At 46.6% G+C, this 25627-nt stretch overlaps 2 protein-coding genes across 3 annotated transcripts in view; both read right to left on the reverse strand.

Moving 5' to 3' along the window:
• The window catches only part of ammecr1 (AMMECR nuclear protein 1), a 49448-nt gene extending 45708 nt beyond the window's left edge, over window positions 1–3740 (reverse strand). The window contains exon 1 of the mRNA XM_023844816.2: window positions 3417–3740. The gene's annotated coding sequence lies outside the window, so the exon portion shown is untranslated. The remainder of the gene's footprint in view (window positions 1–3416) is intronic.
• Window positions 3741–5865: 2125 nt separating this feature from the next.
• kif4 (kinesin family member 4) lies at window positions 5866–22234 on the reverse strand. 2 transcript variants are annotated; one of them, XM_072706643.1, is made up of 31 exons: window positions 22106–22234; window positions 19206–19329; window positions 19008–19122; window positions 18496–18686; window positions 18196–18285; window positions 17941–18107; window positions 17163–17257; window positions 16953–17072; window positions 16137–16312; window positions 15431–15492; window positions 14865–14997; window positions 14394–14452; window positions 13606–13711; window positions 13379–13495; window positions 12997–13182; window positions 12797–12900; window positions 12164–12308; window positions 11797–11907; window positions 11597–11680; window positions 11145–11258; window positions 10907–11062; window positions 10654–10751; window positions 10443–10572; window positions 8738–8908; window positions 8204–8320; window positions 8043–8120; window positions 7641–7739; window positions 7390–7557; window positions 7137–7262; window positions 6638–6757; window positions 5866–6426 (listed from the first exon to the last, which is right to left on the reverse strand). In XM_072706643.1, exons 2-31 carry the CDS (start codon window positions 19326–19328, stop codon window positions 6238–6240), a joined length of 3750 nt encoding a protein of 1249 aa, XP_072562744.1. In that variant the 5' UTR covers window position 19329; window positions 22106–22234; the 3' UTR covers window positions 5866–6237. The 2 variants fall into 2 exon arrangements, with proteins under 2 accessions (XP_072562744.1, XP_023700548.1); XM_023844780.2 differs by lacking the exon at window positions 22106–22234 and adding an exon at window positions 19769–20062.
• Window positions 22235–25627: the final 3393 nt, after the last annotated feature.

Here is a 25627-nt window from a genome sequence, read left to right on the forward strand (position 1 = left end):
GAGCACACCCAATCGGGTTTCACTTCATCGTCGCCGTAACAATACAGCGGCAGGCCCTGGCATTGTTCTGCAAGAACCTCCTCATTTCGGAGACATTTTTTCTGAAGACGGCGAGACCAGAGCACACCCCGGGTCAGGTCTACGCAAACTGAAGGAGAACCCTACGTTGTGTGATGCACTCTGACATTAAGGGAGGACTACAAAGGGCTCGTCAGCGTGATCTCGGCTGACACACCCCAAGGCTGTGCTCACCAATCCCACTCCCTTTGTCGTGCAAGGACTTCCACTCGAGTCACTCCCAGAATCATCAACTGCAAGAGGGCTTGTGTTTTTCCGTGGACAGCCCGTCAGACAAGATTTATGGCCGAGGGTACAAAGGCCTCGAAATTCAATGAAATCACCACATGGCAATAAGTGGAACAGCGTTAAGAAGCCAAAAAACAGGCACTTCTCCACCCACCGAATGAAGAACCCCTAAAAAGCTGATGCTAATGTTGAATGACAAATATTTTATCGCTACCAGATTTTCCCTTTTTTTGGTTTTTACTTTTTTGCAGAGTTCCGGGAAAGCGCACCTTCAGGGCGAAGAACAAAAAGATTCAAATCAGTGAAGAAGGTACCAAAGTTTGCGATAGTGAAATATTTGACTAGCAAAGGTAGATATTGTATTGTGATGCTATGTGACTTGGCGTCATATTATTGAAACAAATTAACACAGAACTAAGGAAGGTAAGGTGGCCAAAGATTTGACAAAAATACAGTCTGAAGCCCAGGAAAGAGTGAATAAATTAATGGGTTATAATTCTTACATCATCATGTCGTTCTTCCCTATGATCAACAAGCACTGTGAGATTAATGTGGCCAAATAAGCATCACAATGAATGCAACAAGACCCGTTAATAATTGAAAAGTTCGAATGATAGGTCCGTCTCTGCTTTCCGTCCAACAACAAGCATGCATAATTCAGAACTGACCATTTCAAACACGTCTGACAACATGGTTCGTGATGATATCTAAAATAATGCTAATTTCACGCTTATCAGGTGATACGCGTGTATGTTTTATATGACATGCGCCTCTGATCGTGCGCCTGTTACGAATCCTAATTACTGGGCAAAACAATCCACCTCACAAACAGAAATATAGTGGCATTCTACCATGCACATTTAGCAGCCCTGAATTTCTATATGCAGATAATTTCGCTATAAGTCATCGACCCATGAGAGACACGGATTTATGACTCTTGACACCGCAGGGACAGAGAGAGTAACCCAAAATATGTCCAGTTCACATGCATTAAGCTTGGTGCAGGGACAGATGAGTGCTAGCGTGAAGCTATGCTAATCAGCACGCCATCATCCCATGCAAGCAGTTTTGTGGGAACTGAAAACATTCAGACCCCCCCGAAGGGAGACGGGGCTGAAATTCCCACATCCACCCTGTCCACATCACCAAATCTTCTCAGGGGGTGTTTGTCACATAAGGCAGTCGTTAGTTCTCTCAAATGAAATTTAAAAATAGCACAACTTTTCTGGGATAAAGTTTCCATGGTATGACATATTCTCTTGCAAAGAGCCTTTGTGTCGTGAAAAACACAAATTTCACCACTATATCAGGTCACTGGTGATGATGCCAGACTAGCCAACAAGTTATGTTAGTTCATTAACAAACTATCAGCTAGAATGCTGACCTGTTACAGATTAATGAACGTAAATGAGTGGTTGAATCAGTCACAATTCACAGCTAGAGTCTATCAGTTAGTCTATAAACATTACAACATGGGCTAAACATTTGGCTCCATACTGGTTATAACTGGCTATACCTTTCCTATACTGGCCATCTCTGAATTCTCATCCTATTTGGGTGTCAAGTGAGTGCAGGTGATTTCATTGACACATTCATTTGACACTATATTCTCCTGTTTAGAGTTCATAGAGATATTCAGTGTTTTCAGCAGACGCCCAGAACAACTCCTGGTTTATAATGAGTAGTTGTGTTTTTACATTGCATCCATCCAGAAGGTTTATCAGATTATCAGACACATTGTAATTTAAAAGAAAATCGTGGCAGTTGCATAAATCATGTTGTGGGTGAATTCAGTATGGACTGAGTTTCAAACTACAGCCTAAGCTACCTCTTCATTAAAAGGTACAAACTTTATTCTCAGCACCTGACTATATTACATGTTAAAGCTGTGATTTCTTTATAACTCTGCTGCTTTGGAGTAACAATAAATATAAATATGAAATTAATAACTATAAATATTACTACATGCATTGTTTATATGTTAAGTCACTGTGGTATTAGTGGAACCCTGGAGGGTAGAGTGGTAGACTTATATTACAAACGCAAAAAAATATATATATATTTCAATGGAATCCTGTTTTTTTGTAATTTATCTACCTCTTGTTAAAGTAACTGAAATTACAAAATGCCAGTTCCCATCCAGCGAGAGTAGGTCAAAAGAAAACACGTATATCGCTTCAAGTTAACATTCACCTGTGAAAGTGGACAAAAGTTACTTTGTATAATACAATTTGCTAATTACATGATGTCGTGTGATATTTATATACAAATAAGGATGAAAGTAACTCGTATGGGAAAGTAAAATGGAAATTACAGGCTGCATTTGCCAGCATTCTGCAGATGTCGTTTCACAAAGGCATCGTTTGGAAAACCAGCAGCGACTGTAAGACAGAAAATCCCCTTGGCCATTAACTTAGCTGACGTTGCCTGGCTGCCCCATAAAATGCCCCCGCCCTCAAAGCCCCAAAGCTCCGCATGCTGTCAGCGGTGGGAGGAAACAGGAAATGCCCCGATTGCCTGTCAAAATGCATTATCCATGCATCTGAACGTTTATTGTATTGTGCGAAAACTGACAACACGTTTGATGCTATTCGTTAAACATTAAATGTAAAGCAGGTGAAACGTTCCGAGATTAAGAGGCATGTTTTAAAGGATTGGCATTTCATATTTATTTTCGTGGGATGACAATCTTTCCATTTGTAAATATACGGAGGGGTTTTTGCACAATCACTATGATGATTATCATTAAGCTATTCATTATTATTATTATTATTATTATTACATAGAAGATCGGAGTATTTCTTGTAACAGTTACGGTGCTTAATTCCGTTTCCTACGAAGTTTGTGCAGAATGATTTACAAGTTATTAAAAAATAAACAAATGCATAAAGCAACGCAAATCAAGCATTAGCTAAAACTGCAGCGCGTAACTGTTTATAGGAATTACCCCGTCAGCACATCACAGGGACAGGAAATTATAAAAAGCAAAGCTGGCACGATATGCCATTTAACATTTAAATGGAGTTTTAAAAAGGTGGTACAGTTATGTCAGAATGTGCATACTGGGTCAGGGGATTATGCTGTACCATAGCAAGCGCTCATCTCCTTACCGTGTTACAGGGGGGGTCGACACTCCGTATTTAAACACGCTCCTTCAGGTCAGCTATAAGCGACCGTCCGACTGGGGGGGCGGCAGCCCGTTTCAAGTATGACTGAGCAAAACACACCTATAATAGTAAATACGTGGGTGGGCGCTGGATAAAGATACCGTTTCGTATTTCAGTAACAACGTTTTCGAGGCCGCTTCCCCCGCAACGTAGGAAGAAAGTCCTATGGGGGAAAAAATCAGATAAAACAGCAGCGGTCCGCCGAAACCTTGTAGAGAAACGCGGAGTTTGGGGACGTGGGTCGCTACGGCTGTGCGTGAAGAAGCGGAAGCGCGCGGCACCGTGCACGGGCTCAAATCACGTGTCGCAGCCCGGCTTTAAAAGCGGCGTGACCTCTGTGCGTCGCCTCGCAGCATACGCTTTAAGCAGGAATAGTCTCCTGTAAAGCCCAGGCGGCCATACATCTTGCGAGAATTTAATTTGAATTTTAATGAAGAACTAGAGAGTTGGAACTCCCAAGATTCGCATCTCAACGGGACATTGTTAGATTATATATAGGCCCATAGAAAACCCTTCTTCCCCTTATATCTGGCACCTGCTCAGTAATATGTCGTGAAATTACGGTTAAGAAAATTACGAAATAACATCGTGACAGATTACTTAAAACGATTGAGCACTGTCAGCACGCAAGCACAAAACAGTCTACACAAAGGGGTTTTCAATTGTAGCAGGAGTCCGATTAAAATGCATTTGTAAGGAAAATAACGCACACGGAATGAAAGGAGACAGGAGCTTGGAATTAGAAGGGGGAGGCAGAGAGACACCTCATTTGAAGATATGTCTACCTGCCAGATCGAACTGCAGTTTGGACTGGGGGCAGGGGGCCCAGACCATAGGGATTATGGGGAAAGTGGTCCGAGTAATTGCTTCCTGGAAGCAGAGGATATATCTACTCCGATGTGTAAATGCTCCATTAACTCAAATGCTAGTCATATTAAAAATGGCAACGATGCATTTTCAATTTTTCTTAATTAACCACTAAAGTTTTTGCCAAAAAAATAATCGCCTTGAAGTTCTTTTTCTTGGCCCCTAGTTTGCGCTGAATCACAAGCTGACACATACACACACACACACACACACAAACACACGATAGATAACCTGAAAATAGTCCTCAGCATAACAAAGAAAATGTTAAAAATCTAATTAGCCTATTGCTTCGCATGGGCTATGTACAGAAGGATTTGTGAAAAATAAGTTTGCCTATTACTATAATGAAAACAAATTTTGAGCGTTTCCCTTCGGACAAAGTTGTCAACTGGAGTATAATCTTGTAATAAATGCTTCAGACCGCTTTGTTTCACGCCTGTAACTTTTGTTCATTATGCAAATCATCCCACAATCGGTTGTTTCATTGAGAATCTGGGCACAGGTAGCCCCTAGCTATATTCCTACCATTTCAACCGAACAAATCTTATGAGTGGCTGAAAAGCTACTTCGTATTCATTTATTCCGAGCAGCTAAGTTTACCCGCAAGTGGATTCAGAAATCGTCCATCTGGGTCTGTTGTTGCGGTGATTATGAACTGAAAGCCAGAGTTTTATGCGGATACGGAATGACATTTTGCTAATGAGGATTTCAAGCCACATTAAGTACAGTTTAGGAGCATATAGGTCCGGTATGTGTGTACAGCCAGTGTTTCTCAAACTGCCTCTCGGGTCTGGCAGACGGGCCATATTTTTGCTCCCAGTGAACTGTGGTAGGGGTTACCTCGGAGTCCCCGAGCACCTGGCTGAGAAACATTGGTCTAAGCAAAAAGAAAAGAATTATATATGTAAACATACACACACATATGCACAGGGGTTAGACAATGGAACCGTAACACTGGCCAAAATAGTGTTTGAGGATCCATGGTTATATATGTGCGGCCTGATGGCCAGTCTTCACTGATCGCACATTCCTCAGTGAGAGCATAGTGTGAAGGCTGAATTAGCAGAGCAATAGCACAGCTGTACATAAAATATTGCAATCCACACGACATAATGCTCATCAGGAGCTCCACAGGGTCAATATTCACGTTCAGGCTACTATAGCCAAACCTTTGGTCACTCGTGCTAATGCCAAACATCAGTTTCTATGGTGCCAATACAGCACATTTTAGGCTTTAGACAATGTGACACGTATTGTTCTCTGATGAGTCCATCTTCACTGTCTGTCCCACATCTAGGAGAGTTACGGTGTGGAGAAGCTCCAAAGAGGCTTTAACCCCCAGACTGCTGTGTACCCAGAGTGCAGCACGGTGGTGGGTCAGTGATGGTTTGGGCTGCAGTATCATGGCTTTCCTCGGGCCCAGGACGTGTTCTCAGTGGCTGTGTCACTGCCAAGGACTACAGAACCATTCTGGAAGACCAGAAAGAAATTAACTGCCCAAGATCATTATAAATTGTACGAGCAAGAATAAAAAAGATCTTTTATTAATTTCAAAATGTGAACATGCATGTACACATGTCTAGGAGAAAGTTTTACTGTGATTCATTAAGAATAGTATTTACACAACATGGTCTATGTACATTTCAAGTGGAAAAAAGGTACTATTTTGTTAGACAACACACATTTGACTGGATTCCATAATGACTAAACCACGTAAAAATTATTCACGATATCACATACTGGTTAGTGCAACTGCAGGCTCCACTTATCTTCAAAAACGAGAGGAAAACATCTATTGCCATTAGTTTATTCTGACGTCACAGACATTAAAACACAAATAAAGACATTGGGCCAACACGTAAAGATGAGGAGGATGGAATGTTCATGGCGGCTGCCCTCAGGCCTCCTCCCGGATCGGCGTGCACCCCGAGAAGAAGCTGTTCTGGCTGCTGGTGAGGGCACGCTTCTTCTTCTTCAGCAGGCTGGTGGTGCAGCGCTCCTCGTCATCCTCGTCCAGCACGGCTGGCTTCCTCTCCAGCTTGAGGTCCACGGAGACCTGGCTCATGTCCCCGATCTCCTTCAGCACCTGTGGTGGGGAAGGGGAGAGGTGGGACTGTGCGTGAACTTCCTGCATGAACCACCACCTTTCCAGAAAGGAGCCGGAAAGTTCCGGTCCAGAAAGTAAAAATGCGGTTTGTCTACCAGTTGAGTACTCTGTAAAAGTGAGTCTATGTTCAACTGCGTTCATGAGCGCCCCCTATCTGCGGGACCCTACACAAACAGGTGACGGCCGATACCTTCATGGTGGGGGTGACACAGGGGGGCTTGAAGAAGGTTGAGTCTCCAGGGCTCACAGCAGTGGGGTCTTGAGGGGTGAGAATGGAGTCTTTTGATCCGTCTTCCATCTCACTCGATTCCTGGATTGTAGTGGAGAAAAGGAATCAAAAACCCAGAGCTTGCGGGAGTTTTACTTACACAAAAATGTTTGTTTCAGAGAGATAACCAGATTGCAGAGGAGGCCGGTCTAAGCAAGACATCAGATTGGTCCCACTTCCTCTAGTTGCTTGGGCCCGCCTCCTCTACAATGTCATTAGTTATCTCTGAACCAATCATTTTTCCTTCTGTCCTCAGAACATTTTGGAGCGAGTAAAACTCCCACAAGCAAACCAGGAGCTTCAGTATTAAATTGCTCAGTATCTTCCACTCTACTCCAGTAACGTCTCAAAGTGATTTGGTTCCAGTATGGAACATGTGTCAGTGTCGTGTGTGTGTAGACCGGCTGGCGTTCGCACTCACCACGATGGGAGATGCCATTTCCATGTTGCGGCACTTATCGTGGTCACACTGGCAGTTCTCGCCGCAGGCCATCTTCCCTTTGCGGCAGCGGCACAGCTTGTTGCCACAGCGCCCCTTGCAGGCACACTGTGGAAGTGAACGAGAGGAGATTCACAAAAATGAGCCAGAAACTCGCCAATCTTTCACTGAAACATGCCCACAGCAAGATTGGGTGACCGGGCCAGGTTTCTGCGACGGATCCGGCAACCCTTACTCCAATCACTTTAGACTTCTTTCGAGAATTCCTCCGAGCCCTGTCGGTGTTCTCCGGGACCCATTCGTCCTCGTCCTGTTCGGAGTCAGACGGAGACACCAGCTCTTCGACGTAGATGGTGGAGGCGAGGCTAGGGGCTTTGGCGGTCGTGAACCGACGACCTTTGGGCTGCAGGGGCACGGGGAAGGGGAGATCAGGTCGGGCATGGCGAGGTCACAGAGGTCCATCGGCGCGCTGCCCGGCGGCCTTACCTTGGGGGGCACGTACTCGAAGGACGAGTCTGGAGACGGGGCTGCTGTGAGCAGGCTGTTCATCTTCTTCCCACTGGCCACCTGCAAAAGCACCATTTTCTGCAAAGCAAAGATCGAGGCGGGGGGGGGGGGGGGATGGTGAGGACATATGTTATCAACACTAAAACACCTTATTCTGCTACTTTTAACATTTGAGCCCAATTAAACAGTGATTTTTATCACTAATAATTTAGGTTAGCTGAGTGGGTTGGATTAGGGGTATTAGAGCAAAATCTGTATCCTGGGACTTAACCTAACAGCCTTTGAAAATAGATCCATAACCACTAACTAGAAGCTAGTCCAATATTCAGGACTTAAACCCATTATAACCTTGTGATGCACAACCTCTTATTCTGCCCAAACCTGCTTGTACTGCTCATTCTCCTCCATCAGCTTCTGATTCTGCTCGCTGAGCTCCCTCATCTTCTCGATCTCGTCTTCCTGCCGACAAAGATGTCCCCCAGGGTTGGGTTAACGAGGCGCCATTAAAGCCGATCTCCAGACGGTCCCGGGAGTCGACTCACCTGGAACTTCAGACGCTGGAGGAGCTCGCGCTCTCGTTTTGACATCTCCTCCTGCGCCTCCTCCGCTGCCTCAGGCACCATGGGTTTATTCTGTAACTGGCTGAGGAGATACAGGACCTGCAGGAACGAGGCAGGCATTCTGATCGCCCTTCAAAGCACCACTGTTACCCTGTAGATCCATTCCTGTATCCTAAACCCAGTTAACTGAGGGTTGAAGGGCCTCTCAAGCTGGGGGATTTACACACGATTAACGGGAAAATGTCAACATTATAACTTGTTTGCAAACATATCCTTACTATTGCGCTCTCCAGTTTCTGCAAGTGGGCGTGAAAGGGGCGTGGCTTGTAAATATATAGTTTATTTTTGGTAATCGACGATCCCTCTCCCCAACAACCGGCGTTCTGCGGCTCAGTGGGACAGGCCAGAGGTTGTAGATTATCTCAGTCCCGAGGCAGTTTAGGAGACACGGGGAATATCGGGGCCTGAAGCCCTCGTGCATCGGAGATCCGCCCGGCTGCACCCCGGGTGCCGCACCTTCTCCTGGTGGCGCTGTTCCAGCTCCACTAGCCGCGCCTGGTGCTCCATGTCCATGGCGGACATCAGCTTGCGCTCGTCGGCCAGCGTCCGCTGCAGGTCCGAGTAGCTGGCCTTCTCCTGCTTCAGGTCACTCGCCAGTTTGGCGTCGCCCACCTTGGCGGACACAAGCTGCTCCAGGAAAAAAGAAAATCAAAACACTTTCTTCTAGACCCCAGACACACACAAGCTGAGACAACATTACAGTAAATAGTCCAGGCATTTTTAAAACCGTCCTTTAGGAAGTTTAACCTCATGAGTACAGATGGTCCTCACTTTGCGATGGTTCGACCATCAATATTTCGACTATCCATGACAGTGCAATACCTACACACATTTAGTAGTGAAATATCGCCCAGGGTAGCGACATGGAGTACGATACTTTCTACAGTTGCCGGGCGATGGGAGCAGCCACGTTTCCAGTGTCTGTAGTAATTGTGAGTACATACATCATTTATATGCAATTTTCACATCACAAGGACCGCTAATAGCTTGCCAAGTTCAATCTATGAAGTTATAGAAAACCAAACTTGGCAAGCGTTGAAATTTAAATGATGGTTCCTTTTCAACGTTATGTAATACATGTTAAAAAAAAGTTAAAAAGTCTGAGGTCCATAATCATTCTCCTCCCTACTGCTGTACTCACTCAGATCTTGCGGCACGTTAGTGTGAAATTAAAAATAAGTGAAGAGGAGAAAAGCGAACAGAACTGGTCACGAAAACGCATTTGTATTCTGCTGCATGGGAATATTTTGTATTCCATAGAGATGATATTGAGCTGAAGAAAGTAATTTGTCGGCACTGCTGTGTGTCTGCTGGCACCAGCAACCTATATGACAGACTCTGCTGCTAGATAACATGAATAAGTAAACAAGACAAATAAGTTCTACTTGTCTATATAGTTCATTTTCAACTTTTAGGCCTAAATATCACAATGTGAACCTCTTCCAGTATTGTTCAGCCCTAACACAATACTTTCACAAAAAAAAAAATCAACTCTAATTTTCACATACAGGAATCATATAAATTATTTTTCTTAATTTAAGTCAAAGTGATGACAAAGACTGGCTAGGCTACTCAGGGAAGCTAAACATGTGTGTCTAACCTCGCATTACTGGGTGAGTCCATCAAACCTGAATGCCTTCTTTTAAGATGTATTTGCACTGCAGTTGTGCTGTGATGATATTAAAGTTCTGCTTTGCAATACTAAGACGATTACATTTTCATTGACTTTTTTGGCGAAGTGCTTCCACAGAACAGATGCTTTCGCTCTTTATTTAGACCTCATCCTCAATGCGCCGTTCTCCTTCCGCCATATTGCCAGGTAATCGAGAGGGAAATTTTTTATCGATGCTTTTTAATACTCGAGTAATCGATTTTAATCGAGTAACCATGACAGATCTAATTTATTATTTAAATCACGTATTCATATTCGACATACGATATTTTCTACTTAAGATGGGTTCATCTGAGCGTAACCCTACTGAAGGCCAAACCCTTCTACTTTGTTATAAACCCTTTGTTAAACCATGACATTGTCATAAACCCTTTGTTAAACGATGACATTGTTATAAATCCTAAACTGGAAGGCAGTATTTTAGGTGCCATTTTCTTTAATTGACTGCATCCACCGTAGATCATTGAAATGCCCCCCCAGCAGGCTGACCTCGGACATGAGGAACTTGAGGGCGCACTTTGCCTCAGGCAGGCTGGTGATGCTGTCCCAGCGCTGCTTCACTCTGCCCTCATTGTCGGCATCCAGGACCTTCTGCTGCAGGTCTGCGATCTGGGCGCTCCTGAAAGGGGGGGTGGGGATGCTTTGACAAACTTGCGGGCGGTGGGGGTATCCGGCAAGGGGTTTGGGGCGCCGGACTCACCTGAGGCCCATCTCCGTCTCCAGGTTCTCCACCTGCTTCCCCAGAGAAGCTTCCAGCTCACCCTGGCTCTCCAGCTCGGCGATGGTGAAGGTCCGGCGCTGGGAGGACAGCCGTAAGCGGATCAGACGCCACGCCGAAATAAAAGCCCCCTCTGGTCAATTATTATGTAATTAATGCGCACGAGGGACAGGCCGGTAAAACACGCAATAATGGCTGGTCGGTGAAATCTCACACCGTCTCTGGAAGCTCTTACCCGGACCTTGGCGGTCGGACGCTCCCCCGCCTCCAGCTTCTGCTTGAGCTGTGAGATCTCCTCGGCCAGGATCTTGCGGTCCTCCAGCAGGTCGTGGAGGTGCCGGCGCGCCTCCTCTGTGCTCACGAGCAGCTCTACCTCGTTTGTCAGCCAGCTCTGTGGGCCACAAGTGAGGGGTCAGAGGGGTCCCCAAGGTCACACGCATGGCCTGATGTCACGACGGTGGGGTGTCAGGTACCTTCACCCTCCCGGCCGCGCCCTCCATCCCACGGTTCTGTGTATCCTTGCGCTTCTCCGCCGCCTCGCTCCTCTTCAGAAGGGCGTCCTTCAGGCGCTTGTTTGCGGCCGCAGCCTGTGGGGGAAACGCGTCAGCGTGGCATTCCTCCTCCGTGCGCACTGGGCTGAGAACCAACAACCTGCTGGTGCCACATCTCCGGAATGACCCAATGTAGTACTTTTTGAAGTTTCCTGGCCTAAATGCTTTCACTGAAATACCTCACTTGCTTAAGCGGGGAAAACAAAATGGCAAAACCAGAAACTGAAAACCTGAAAGCCGCAGAACTCTGCTACACCACCGGATTCCTGCATTCAGACCCAACCACACACGTGGATCTCACACACAGGTCAACTCCAGTGCCGCATGACTGTTAAGGAAACCTTCTGGGTCAAACAGGCATGACAGCAGCTCACCTCTTCCGTTTTTCGCCTCAGGACGTTGGCCTGCTTCTGGAAGTCTCTCTCCAACTTCAGCATCTCATACTGCCGCTTGCGGTCCTGTGGACAAAGGGCTTTCAAACCCGAGTGTAGCCAACAACAGCCGAGCAGACATTTTATTCGGTGTTAGCTAAGCTTAGCCTTAGACCGGCTCAACAGACAGTAGGGGGCGCTACCTTCTCCTTGAGCTGCAGCACCTCCTTGTCCTTCTTGTGTTTCCACTGACGGAATTTCTCCGAGTCCTCTTTCATCTGCCGCATCAGCTGCACGCGCTGCGACTTCATGGCCTGCAACCCCCCGGACAGAGAACAGGTGCAGAAGACAAAGTGTAAACAAGTGCATGTGTAGGACTGCTGGGGAAGGGGACGCATTACTTAAGGTGATTTTATGGAGAAAGAGGGGGAAAAAACAGCCACACACACACACACACACACACACAACATAAACGCAAGCGCTGACTGGTTGGTGGCATAGGGGGAACCTTCCATACAGATCCAGTTCATAAGGCCGCAGATTGAGGGCCACACTCCTAGGTCGGCCCACCTGGATCTCCTGGTTGAGCTTGGCCACATTGCGTACTGACGATTCCTTCAGCTTCAGCAGCTTGGCTTGCTCCATCAGCTTCTTCTTCAGTTCAGAGATCTGCCCCTCCAGCTCCTGGAGCCTCTTCCGGCGCTGCTCGCTGAGCCTGGGGGGGGGGGGGGGGGGGCACAGTGAAAGCAGGTGGCTGAGATGCCCTTCTGCCTGTGATACACCATACCCCCCAATGTTTGGATCCAGTCCTCAGGGACCTCCAGACAGTCCACATTTTTGTTCCCTTCCAGCTCCTAACACATCTGTACAGGTATTTGTAGTCCTTCATTGGATAGGAACAGGGAGGGACTGGGCTGGGAAATGCCAGGTAAATAATATCCGTCTTTAACACAGAGCTAGAAGAGTTTACCTGCCACAATGCATCACCCACCTCATACATGTGGAAGTGTATAATCCAAACAGCCCAACTCATTTAGAGGCAATAAAGCAAGCTCCAGGGCTAAAATGGCTCTTTAGTGATAAGCCTCATTGACCCACATCTTCCTTATCAGTGAGACAAAATGAAGCCATTGTAAAATCCGTGCAGGGGAGGACAGGAGTGATGAAAGGACGGCCAATGGTTATAGAGTGGGGGCCCCTTACTTGGCTTGGTTGGTGTCCTTCTTTGCAGAGTGGAGAGCCAAGATGAGGTCCTCTTTCTCCTTCTGCAAGGACTCGACAGATGCCTGCAGGCTCTTCATGTTCTCCTGTCGGGAGAAAGGCCGAAACGAGGATTTGAACCAACAACCTTCCGATCACAAGCACGGCGTTTCACCCCTCTGAGCCACACAGCCGGCTCCCACCTGATGCTCCGACTGCATGGGCTCCAGGTGGCTGTCGTTCTGACACATCTTCTTGACGAAGGCCTCCTTCAGGGCCAGAACTTTGTTGAGCTCGATGAGCTCCTTGGACATCTGAGCCTGGCGCAGAGCGTGCTGGGTGGTGAATGCTTCGGCTGAAGATTTATCCACAGCCGCGCCAGACGGCAGCTGCTTAGGGTGAGAGAGAGAGAGACAGACTGAGCTGAACACACGGCGTGAAAAGCAATCAAAATAACAGGATGAGAAGAACCCGAACTGAAATTCAAGGCTGGCTAAAGTGCATGAGAACAAAGGGGAGGATTAGGGACAGAATGAGGAGAACGCAAACAGGAGAGGAATACAGGAATACAGGAATACACCCCACCATGGAGGACTCTTCCACAAGACTCCCCACCGCCGCATCTCCAGCTGGGCTATTTTCGTGGTCGTCTTCTTGGGAGGCCATGGCTTCAATCGAGGCTGCTATTCCGACACTTTCATCCTGAAACAGACAGGAGAACCTGACTCACTGTATGAGGCAGGCTCAGGAATGACCCGGCCTGAACCACGCACCGGGGGGGGGCAGATGGGCCGGGGAGGCGCCCGACGTACCTCAAGCTGCATGATGACCTGCTGCAGGTTACGGATCACCTCCATGTTCTCCTTCAGCTGCTGGTCCTCCAAGGTCTCCACCAGGCTCTGCAGATCCAGCCTGCAGCTGCACGCAGTTCATTCGGCAGTGAAATCTCACCCGACCTCCCAGGATTCAGCTCGTTTCAATGCCCTGACATCTACGTTCTTGACAGGCATGATACTTTTCAATTTTCTCCAGAATCGGAGGAAATCAGACACTATAATTTTATTAACTGTCTGATCACAGACAGCTGGACACTGACGACTTCGTCTTAACACTAGACGAGTGTTAATATTTTCGAAACCGGCACGTCGCTGCTGATGGATTGTGCGGGTTGGTTAGCTGACCACGATGCCATCGGACATTAATATGGGGATGTGAGCGTCTAAATCACCAGCCCCCACACTCAGGGTCACTGTAGCTCTGGATCTGCACCCACATTCCCATTTTTGTCAGCGTGACCCCCGACTCAGACACCCAGCTTGGTTATCTATGCTTGGCTTAACATTTTCGTTAAACTGACAGGTGTAAAAACTAAACCTTTGCTTGTTAGTGTTGATGTAGCATTTACATATTAGCATATGCATATGTAAATTAGTACATATTAGTATATACATTATCAGCCACAGGATGAATTACACAATGATATGCAATCACTGTGTAAGTCTTAACATAGCCATAATCAAAGTGAACAAGACGGAAGGAACCATTATTTTCAAAGGGGGGGGTGTGGTGGATCACAGCATTAGACGACATCCAGACTCACGCGGCATGCTGCTTCAGGCCCTCCAGCTTGACCAGCAGCTTTTCGTTGGCCTGCTCCGTCTGGAAACACGAGTCACATGGTGAGAACAGCAGGACCAGAACGATCAGGTCAGGGGCCATTATGAGGCTTACAGACACTGGGGTTTCCGGAGCTGCGCTCCAGGGACGCGTCCTGTGTGCCGTTAAACTAAAACGACAGGATCACAATCACACGCACGGTGCACAGCCGTGAGGCGCAGTGAAGCAGCTTGTGGGGGAAAAAACAGACATATGAAACCGGTCACCTAGACGACATCCTCAACGTCCAACACTCACAAGCAGGGTCCCCATGGCAACAGAAAGCCCAAGCAGGCGAGGTCACACTCAACATACCCGTTGCAGTGACATGAACGGCATTCGGGCAATATCGGTTCTGTGATATGATTGGCTAACAGGGCCCCGGGGGGCAGGGTCAGAGGGCTGGGACACGCACCACGATGATGCGCTCGAACATGAGGGCCGTCTGGCTCACGGATTCGCTCAGCTCACGGCTCAGCTTGCCGTTCTCCTCCTGGAGGCTGCGGTACTTCTCCAGGATGTCCGAAACATTCCCCGCCGGCTCCGCCCTGCACAGGAGGGGGAACCGAGGAACGGGAACCATGAAGCATGGGGGCCAATAGCAATGGCACATGTCATAAGACACAAGCCAGACCACGCAAGTGTATCCTATAAAACAGCTAGAAGATCCCCTATTCCCATAAATCAGTCTGGCTGACCGTCAGCCTTTCTTAAAATAGGGCCCCCCCCAAAGGAAGCAGACCAGAGTCCCCCCCCCCCCTCCACCAATGTCTATTAGGGGGAGCTGTTGTCCTGACAGAGAGAGCTATTTTTCTTCAGCAGGGCCCCCTTTCGATATTTTACAGGCACTCTTAATTTACAATATGTTTCAACAGACCCCCCCCCCATACATCCTCTATGAACACTAGGTGACATCAATTTTCTGTCAGGCTGACTGACAAGAGATGCAAGGACAGAATGGCCCCCGCCTGCCACACTTACCCAGACAGCACCTGGGCCACGCCCCCTCGCGCATGCAGAAGCATCACCTGCAGCTCCTGCACCTGAAAAACCAATCACACGAGGAGACGACTCACGAGCCGGAAAAGGGGGCCGGCCTTAAGCGCACCACTTCCTTTAGCAGCTTGGAAGGTGGGAACGGCTGCTGCGCGTAAAAGAATTTTCCCCCGCGATCAATAATGTTAATCTGCCCATTAATTGGGTAGGTGGACAGACTGGTTGCACCTCCCCCAAAGGAAGGGACAGCTGGTCGGGTGACAATGACCCAAACCCAAAGCAAGACAGGGACAGATGCCTTCAAACTGAGTATCACGGTCCTGTACGTTTTACCGCAAGCCTTTCAATAATTGATTGATACTTTTATTGATCCCCGTGGGGAAATTGTCTTTACACCTCCCTCAACCTGCTCTTTGTAGAGTAAGCTGACTGCAAAGGGCAGCCACCTGTTGGGGCGCCCAGGGAGCTGGGGGTTAAGGGCCTTGCTCAAGGACCCACAGACGTGCTGAGGCTGGGTTTGAACTGATGACCTTCTGATTAAAGGCACACAGGCTTAGCCCACGGAGCCACACGCTGACACTAGTAAAATTGCATTACTGTCCAGCTGTAGACTCAACGTGGAGCCAGGCCATTTCTAAGCAACTGTCCCCCGCCGTGCTTGTCTTTGGACCGTTCCTGACCAATCACGTACCTGCTGCCGCAACTGCTTCATTTCAGCCGCGCGCGGGTCCACATTGACCACGGGCTTGTTCTTGATCTTGCGGGCGCGGTCTGCATAGCGAAGCGTGTTGATGGTCTCCTCGATGTTGGAGTCCGCGGGGCTGATGCAGGCGATCATCAGCGTGTGACTGTTGCCTCCCAGAGAATCTGATGCGCAAAAATGCAGGGATCACGCGTGTGCCGAGAGTCGGGGTGGAAAATGTCATACGGCTCGGTGGTCACAGCAGGGCTCCACATGGCGACTAAAATGCTCGCCAACGGCTCATAAAGTCTTAATCTGGAGCCCTGCACAGTGCAATACATATTTACTGCATTATTACAATAGCATGATGTGAAGCCAGGAATTATCAAAATTGACTTCAATGCAGAGTATAGCGCAGAAACGAACCTTTTAAAATGAACAAACCCATTTACAGATGAGTTCTTAAATTAATTCTCTGCTCTAGGGCAGGTAAAACAGCCGAAGGAAGCATATTTAAAGTGATTAAAAAGTCCAGTGTCCAACTTCACAATGAAAGCCAATGAAGGAGGTGACAAATTAAGAGTCTCAATTCCCATCATAAAACTAATAGTGTAAATAGTATTACAATGTATTAAATATGGCTACCTGATGACTACATGGCTAGAGACAGTCCCTGGGGAAATCGGGGCTTAAGGGCCTTGTTCAGGGGCCCAATGGTGAAGTCAATCGGCCAGCCATGGGACTTGAACCAACGACCTTCTGATCACAGGCAGAGCGGCAAACAGCCTAAACTACATAAATGGGCAACGACGGCCAGCTCCTCACCCTGCAACAGCCGGGTCAGCTTGGAGTCCCTGTACGGCACGAAGCTGCCCTTCTTACTCTCGTCTCCCAGGGCGCTGATCACGTTACCCAGGGACAGCAGGCCACGGTTGATGCTGATGCCTGTACACAGAGATGGGGACAGCGAGGAGTCACGGCCAGTCGGTGGGCGGAGTTCAGAGATGGCCACGCCCCCAAGGTGGGACCACTCACCCTCCTTCAGCCGGTCCCCCTCCGCCTTGGTCTTCTTCTGCCTCTCTGAGCCAGCCAGGTCCACCAGGTGCAGCTTGGACACCACTGCCTCGCTTCTGCGGCAGGGACAGGGGACGTGTCAGAGGGGGGGGGGGGCAAACGCAACTCCGGGGCTCCATTTAAAGGCAACCCACATGCCACCCCTTCAGACGCTCTAAACACCCAATATACGGGGTGTCCAAAAAAGGCATGAAACCACACCTACACAGAGCTGCAGGGCGTGCCCCCCCCCCCCCCAATTCAGCCCCAAGACTGTCAGGACACTAAATACCCTGCTGTACATCTTCCTGAACATACTCACCCCCCCCCCCCAGAACTGGTTACATTATCTTATTTATTCAATCCCCTATAATTATTCCATCCCTTTGTGCTGCCATATTTATTTATATACTAAGCTCTTGTGTCCAGCCTCCCTGTTTTGCACTGTCCTGCGTTTTGCGCTATAAGTCTTGTGAAAACCATCCCCACGTGACTTCCTCTCTGCATGTTGCACTGTGGTCATAGAGGAACATTATTTCACACTGCTCTGTACCTGTATATGGACTATATGACAATAAAGCCCACTGAGCTTGACTGCCAAACTTACTCTTTGGACAAGAACTGACCAGGTGCCACAGAAGTAATTTACTTCTAACTAAGTCACACCTTGTGGGGTAGAAAGCTCAAATAATCAGAGTAATCAGAGCACGACACCACAAAGCAGGGTCTTTTTAAAGCCCCTCCCCCCCCGCCAGCTCACTTGTCTCCTCCCTGGCGTTGCTCCAGCGTGATGGTGAAGATGGCGTGAGAGCGGGAGGAAGCGGCGTTCATGGCGGTGGAGCCCACCGTCCGGGCAGCATTACCGAGCTCCAGGCAGCTCACCATCTCATGCTGGCTGAACACCTCCTTCTCCGTCAGGCCCACGATCTGCACGGAGAGGAACGGAGAAGATGAGCACCGTGGAGATCCAGCATCCATAGCTCCATATACCGACCCCTGAGAAAGGGGACCTTACCTTTATGCCTTCCTTGGGATCTTCACGGATGCTGATGGCTGGTTTGTCCTTAGATGAACAGAGCAGGTCCAGGATCTCCTCGTTGTAGATCTGAAACACGGGGTTATAATTAGTGAGAGAACAGTAATTTCTCCTTAAGCTTGACATCTAAAATGAGAACACTTGCTGCAGTCCCAAGAACACCTTTTAGCGCAACGTGGCAAAATCTCAAACAGCTTTATTTAGTCTTAAATTAATCTGCGTCTATGTAAAACAATCAGTGTTTTGCCCAGTATCTGTCAGGACTTGAAATTATCACACCTCGAGGTAGGACACGGAGAGGGTAAAATCGCCGTCGGCCGTCTTGCCCTTCTCGTGGAAGATTCTCTTGATCACTCTAGGAATGACGCCAACTGTTGGCTCGTTCTCCTGGGCAGACGTGTAGGTGCCACCCATGGAAAAGGTCTTGCCAGAACCTGTCTGACCGTATGCCAGCACTGTGGCGTTGTAACCTGCAGAGAACCAGAGCACAGGCCCCAAACGAGATTATCAGTTCTAGTAACACTGAAAACAGGAAGGACAATAAGAACCTGTGTTTGCTAACTGGAGAAAAGACCACATGAAATATTTAACAGGTGCAAGGTGCACAAGCATTTCAAGCAAAGTACTTAACCCAGCTTTCTACATGAATGAATTCTTAGTCACAAACAGGCTATAAGTGTTGCAGGCCACAGTTTTGGAGAAGCCAATCAGTCTGTCTAATGCCACAAACACTAGCATTAGCATCCTATACATAAATTGTAACCATTTGGATCAAAGTGCCAGATAATTACCTTTGAAGAGCCCAGACATCAGCGGAGAAACGGCAGTGTTGAAGACCTCCTCTTGCTCAGTCATCGGGTCAAACACGTAGTCATACGTGAAAGCCTTGTCATTGCCGACAATCACCTACATCGGCACAAAGAGGAGGTGTGAGAGCACGGCCAGCCGCGATGGGGGAAGCCCGACCCCCGCCTCCGGCAGCCGCTCACCTGAGGCTCCCCCGGCACGAAAGTCAGGCAGCACTGGCAGCCTTCGCTGAGCTCCTTGGGGACCAGGGGGCGACACCGCAGGCCGACCCGCACGGGGATTACCTTCTCATCCTCCCGTGTCATGCTGAGATCCCGACATCGGTGCCCCACCCCCCCAAAAAAAAAAACAGCAGACACGAAGGGCATTACAACATGCAAGCCAGCTTCATCAATAACGCTTGACATTTACAGAAAATGGGGGTGGATGTACAGCATTAAAATGGCAGCAGGCTAGCTTCGATTATGCCCCCAAATTGCTTCCTTCCTCCGTGCATTAGCTGCAAGTCATTCCGTTATCCTAAACTTGACAATATTCTGTCAGTCGTCCCACAGTTAAACATAGAGTGGAAATTTAACGCGCACATACCGATTAACATAACAATAGGAAGCAATTCGACTAACGGCTCGACACAATCTACAAAGTTACAGTAACAGCCCTTTCCTTTTGCAACTTCGTGTCCATCATGAGCAGTTTAATTATGTGTATACAGATAGGCCATAAAGAGAGGCTCTTCCAGTTTTACCTTCACGGTTGGAAAGTTCGCTCGGCCCCCCCGAAAAGAAAGATCAGCAAAAAGTCAAGCTTCACCGTTCCTGCGGAAAAACTCAAAAAGTCGCGGATCGTAACACCAGTATGTCTTAAGATTACTTTCACGTTAACGACTCCCTATCATGCGATTTCTCTTATTCAAATACACGGGAAATACTCCTGTTCTCCGTCCACCATCCAGCTGAGCCCGCCACTTTCAAATCGTCCTTTTGGTAAAAACGTCATCGCGTTTACGCGTGACGTATTACGTAATGCGCAACCAGCGGTACATACAGAGGAAGTGATGATGGTCTCACGTGTGGGGGAGTTTGGGATAAAGGGAAATATCTTAATGTTGTAATAATGTTGACGATTCTATTAAATATATATTTTAAATATTTATTTGGTGACTACCTTTGTCATACCTGTACGTAAAATTCAGATGCAATTGTTTTCTTATGGAGTTCACTTTAAACACTGACATTGCTTTGTACGATATCCAATAAAAAATAAATTACAATTAAATTTAAGTCGTGTTGAAAATACATTTGCTGTGTGATTGTTGAATTGTCTTGCACTTAGATAATCTGACAGGACAAATGACTGCTGAAGATGTTTCGCCATGAAGCTATTTAAATGTAAATTGTTGATTGAAATGTTAATTGTAAATGTAACATTTGTGTTTGTTGGACGCTTTTAACTGGGGAAACCATTTAAATTTAAATTACCCGACACCAACTAACGCCAAAGCAAATGTCGTTAGGGGAAAAAAACAAGTCTCTTTCGACAAACTTCAGAGAAAACTATGGCGGATAGGTCACTATATAAAACAAAATAATCTAGTTTATGTTACTTATGAATATGCAAAAGAAAATTATTGCCATTTTGAGTTTATCAAAAGACATAACGTATCGCATATATTCATATTAAGGAATGAAACTGATCTTCGTGGATGCCGGTTCTTACATAATCCAGCCTAAAGGGAGCGACATTACTCCGTTGGCGAATATACTACCGAGATACATTTGTTGGGTCTTAATCTTTCGTCCCAAAAGAGGTTATTGGAAAAGATCCAGAGTAGCGTTTAAGATCACGGTCATCTAGTCCGTCTGAAACCTAATATAAATTCAAACCAAATTAAACAAGTTTAATTACGCCAATCTTTTCCTCGCGCAGACGAACAAAAAAAAGTGTGACATAATTGCAATGCATTAAATTGAATCAGTTTAACCACAAACATTGAATAAGATATCTCAGGATATTGCATGAAAAGAGTTTGCACTTCTTATACTGAGGAGGTGATTCATAGTTAATCACAGGTTATAAAACTGCGGAAATGTGTTTTTTAAAAGGTCAGGCTGCAGTTGGCTGCTGTTCGATAATCTGCACATACTTCGGCCAATCCCGCTGTTAATTTACTGGATTTACACCATAATATGCCCGTATGGGTACCGTTTGAAAACCGTATGCAGTACATAAAATGACTAAATAGATATGCTTATATCCTGGTTGAACAAACTAACCTTCCTACAAAAGCGATCTTATGTAAACTGACATCGATGGATCAAATATAAAAATCCAGTTCCGAATGTGAAGCAAATTTAATACACGGTGCGAACTTAATTCGTAGTTATCATATAGCTAAATGGTTATTTTGGGCGGTCGTTTTTCTGTTATCTATTTAACAGACGTGACTTACTCTGCGCATTGATGTTTTGCATACTATACACTGATTAACCGATATGAACAGCAATTTCAGATGATCATTTCTAGCATTTGTTAATCATCACAATTTCCTTAATATTTGGATGTCTATACCGTGATGTAGCAACGTATCAGAAAACATCAAAATGACTGCGTGACATTACAAGCCATAAATCTATTATTGGAAACCATCATTTCAAAAACAATGTAGTAAAAACTTGTCTGCGTGTTACATGAAATAGGCTATACTTTCCTGAGATTATGTCGAATTTACCGTGCTATTTAACATTTAAAACAAGAGAATGCAGCTAACGAAGTAAGTGTTGATCTTTTAACGCTAAATTAGAAAATGGATGGATGGTTTATCTATTCAGTCGTAGCTCGGGAGGCTCAGGCTGCATATTTAGAAGGCGGTGTGGGGCTTTGAGGGGAACATTTTCCGCGCTGAATTTCCTAACAATCGGGTGTACGCCACACGTGTCGACAGATTGACACCATGTCCCTCATTGTGGTTTGATTTACTGCAGGCAACAGATTCCGAGATGGTCTCACTTGGTTTGCCGACGGCCTGTTATATAATTGTGTGTGTGTGTGTGTGTGTGTGTAGGGGGGTGATACTTATGCCCACCGTCCTCTGAAGAAACCCCAACCTCTGTCTGTATTCTCATGCTAATGTAGATCTCTCCTCCGGGCACCATCTGCCCTCCCAAAGGCTTGGGTCCCAAAGGCTCCAGACGGGCCTCTTTTGTTGGTGTCAGTCCAGGCAGAACTCCGAGGCCCGCTCTGCTTCCTCCAGGCCAGCAACCCGGGTCTTCAATTAACAGTGCGGATTTGTAAATAATTGGCAGCAGCGTCTGGCCCTGGCGTTGGGGACAGAGGCCTTGCTTGGCCATCCGTGTCCTCCAGTCATCTGATTTACATTTCCAGCACGGCTCTGGGTTGAAAAGAACACTTTCATCTTTTTTTTTTGTTCCTCTGTTTGAGTCTGTTTCTTGTACATCTTGTTTTGAAAATGTTTGCGTCCGCCGCCGGCCTGCGTGGTAGACAATAGAGGTCCAGCTTGCCTCATGCAGTCATTTTCATGGAATTATTGACTTTAAAAAATGACATATGGAATCAGTCAATTAAGTTTTTGTTTAAACTGTGAAAGTCAAAAACCATTTTTAAATGCATCTTTCTTATCTGTATTTTATGATTATGTATCACTTTACAGAGAGTATAAATTGTTTCCATACTAACCTATTCAGGGATTTTAACCGCAAGTGCAGTTTTTAAAACAATTAGCCTAATGGAAAGATGGATTAATAGAATTAAAACCAGCCTTTTATTGTGATATCAGATGAATAACAACAACAGATTAATAATCCTCAAGGGGAGATTCTCTGCACCTACCCCATCTTCAAGACACACATAGGTGAGAACCAGCTTGGCTGTGAAGGACAGTTACCTGCAGTGGCTCCCATGGAGCTAGGGGGGGGGTCAAGGACCTTGCTCAAAGGCCCATAGATGTGATTATTCTGCTGAGGTCAGGCTCAAACCCGCAACCTTTTGGTCACAGGGACAGAGACTTTACCCACTGAGCTACACAAAGCTCAGGTTCAATAGCCGGGTTGCTGACACTGGGTTTAGGTGGAGATAAGTTTGACACACAAGTCTGTCATTGTCAAGAAGGAAGGGTCATATTCATAATGTGTTGTTATGGAATACAGGGTCCAGTATAAATATTGTGTGATAGAATGACTGGACAATGTGACGCAGGGATCATGCCGCTGAATGCAATTGAATCGCATTTGGGACAGGGTTTTCTATTTCAGAAGCCGCAGGGATCAAGGAGGGACAGGGCTGACAATGTTCAGATAAACATAAATGATACAGCTACCATTTTGACTGGATGACAATGAACACCAAACACTGGCTTGTGGGACAATGACAAATAAAACCTCTAAACACTGAAGTGCGGCATGTCTTTGGTCAGAGTCGGGACTTTGCCAGGGAGGGCAGGAGATGGAAAAAAAAACACAGCAACAGGACAACTAAACGATCACAGATAATCACAGCTACCTGACCGCCCCCTTTCCTGGGCGCATGGTGGACAAACCCCTCCAACAAGGCCATTATCAGCAATAGCAATGAATAACAAAACATAAAGTGTTTGAATTCATATCACAATTAACAGAATTAGTGCTATTAATGCGATTAAGTACAATGTGATTAAAAATTAGCTACACTGCAAAAGCAGTCTATGTCAGAAGACGCAAACAAATAACACAAAGAATAAAAAAACAAGATATTATTACCTCTATTTAAGCTGCACAAATGGAAAAAAGAGTTTCTTTCAAACTTGGCCCTGGCCACAACTCATTACTGGTATAAAATATCCAGATGATTTCTTGAACAGTAACTCCATTCAGCAGAGCACACAGACAGAAGCTGAAATAACAGTTTTGTACGCAGCCCTTCATGAAGGAAAGTTTTTATCTGTGATTTTTTTTTTTTACCTTTCCCAAATTCCTTCTAAATTACTGAGCAGTCTCTGTCTACAGAGACCACAAGCTCCGGGCCGGAGGAGGCAGACCTCTGACAGGTGCAACGCGGAGCGGTTTCCCGGGCAACGTCACAGGTGGGAGACAACGCACACTACTATAATAGGCCAGCATCTGACACATCCCCCACCAATCTCTACACGCCTTCCGCTCATCTGCACTCTGTCAAAAATGTACATTCATCATTTCATATTGCGGTGAACAAATAATGTTCAGTTCAGTGGAAAAAAAAGAAAAGTTCATGCTCTTATCTGGTGTTAAATCCCGCTAACACCTATCTCGCTGTTTTGCTGATTTTAGAACCCAAAATCACAACAACATGTTGTGTTTTGATTGCTTTGATATCTCTCTCCCTCACCCTTTCCATTTCTAGCAGATGATGGTTGCACTATATGATTTTTTTTTTTTTAGTTTGAAATGGATGCATTGATTTTTCATTTCAGTTGATGTTCAGGTGGCACTGTGAGAGCAAGATCAGCTGGGCTTTACGCTTCAGCCACGCTCCTGCCCATTGTCCAGCAGCAGCGACTGCCAGATGAATTGAGATTAGTTATTGAACCGACTTGGAGGGGAAAATGAGGCGGCTGTGTGGCCTGCTTCAATAGGCCAGCTGTCGGGGGCGGGGCCAGCCCGGCTAGGAGTGACGAGCGGATAGGGCCCTCGTCTCGGCAGCAGCTGGCTGATTGGTGCATCTTTTGAATTTATGTGCTCTCACACGTAGCGAGCACAGCCGACAGTGATAAATATTGACAGAGGGCTTGATTGAGTGGACACTGGTGGTGGTGATGGTGGTGTGTGTGTGTGTGTGTGTGTGTGTGTGTGTGTGGTGGGGGGGGGTGTCAGGGGAAGAAGCAGTGCCGCTTCATGTAAATCAGGGATGGGGGGGTAGGGGGGGGCAGATGAAGGCTTTTGATGGTCTAGCATCTTCTTCCTCAGTGTAATTCTGCTTGGCAAGCAGGGAGAAATGGAGCGTGAGAAGGATGGCCATTGTTTCCGTTTTCAAGACCCGAGACCGAGGGCACCACTTTGTACCTTTGCTTCTCACTGGGGCTGCACCGCACAATTCTATACCTTTTAAGGTACAGAATTGGACTCCCCAAGGTACAAACAACATTAATGTGCCCCCAGGGAAACAAAAATGTTCCTCAGAGTTAATTTCTGTACCAATAAAGGCACATTTACCTACAGCTAAGGGTACAAACCTTTGAGGGTACAGCCCCAGTGACCAGCATAATTACAAATTGGTTCTCTTTTTTTCTAAGAGTGTGGGGATTGGTAAGTGTCACACTGAAATTCCAGTGCCTGACCTCAGCTCCACGCTTGGTGGGAAGCTTGCTGGACAGGGAAGCTGGTGAATCTGACTATTATTTCGGGATTAAAAGCAGAGATTATTGATCCCTTTGGTAGGGACACTGTGTGAATATCGAAATGTCTGATTGACCTGGATAGCTGTGGGTCTGTGGGGTTATAGCGTCACTCTGATTTTTGTTTGTTGTCCACGAGCGACCGAATTTCCATAAAAATATCCTCTAAAAATCGATATCAACAAAGCCTGCATCTAAACACTATCCATCCATCTATTCTCCACCGCTTGTCCAGGTTCGGGT

The sequence above is a fragment of the Paramormyrops kingsleyae genome, chromosome 24 (genome assembly GCF_048594095.1).
Source record: "Paramormyrops kingsleyae isolate MSU_618 chromosome 24, PKINGS_0.4, whole genome shotgun sequence".
NCBI lineage: Eukaryota > Metazoa > Chordata > Actinopteri > Osteoglossiformes > Mormyridae > Paramormyrops > Paramormyrops kingsleyae.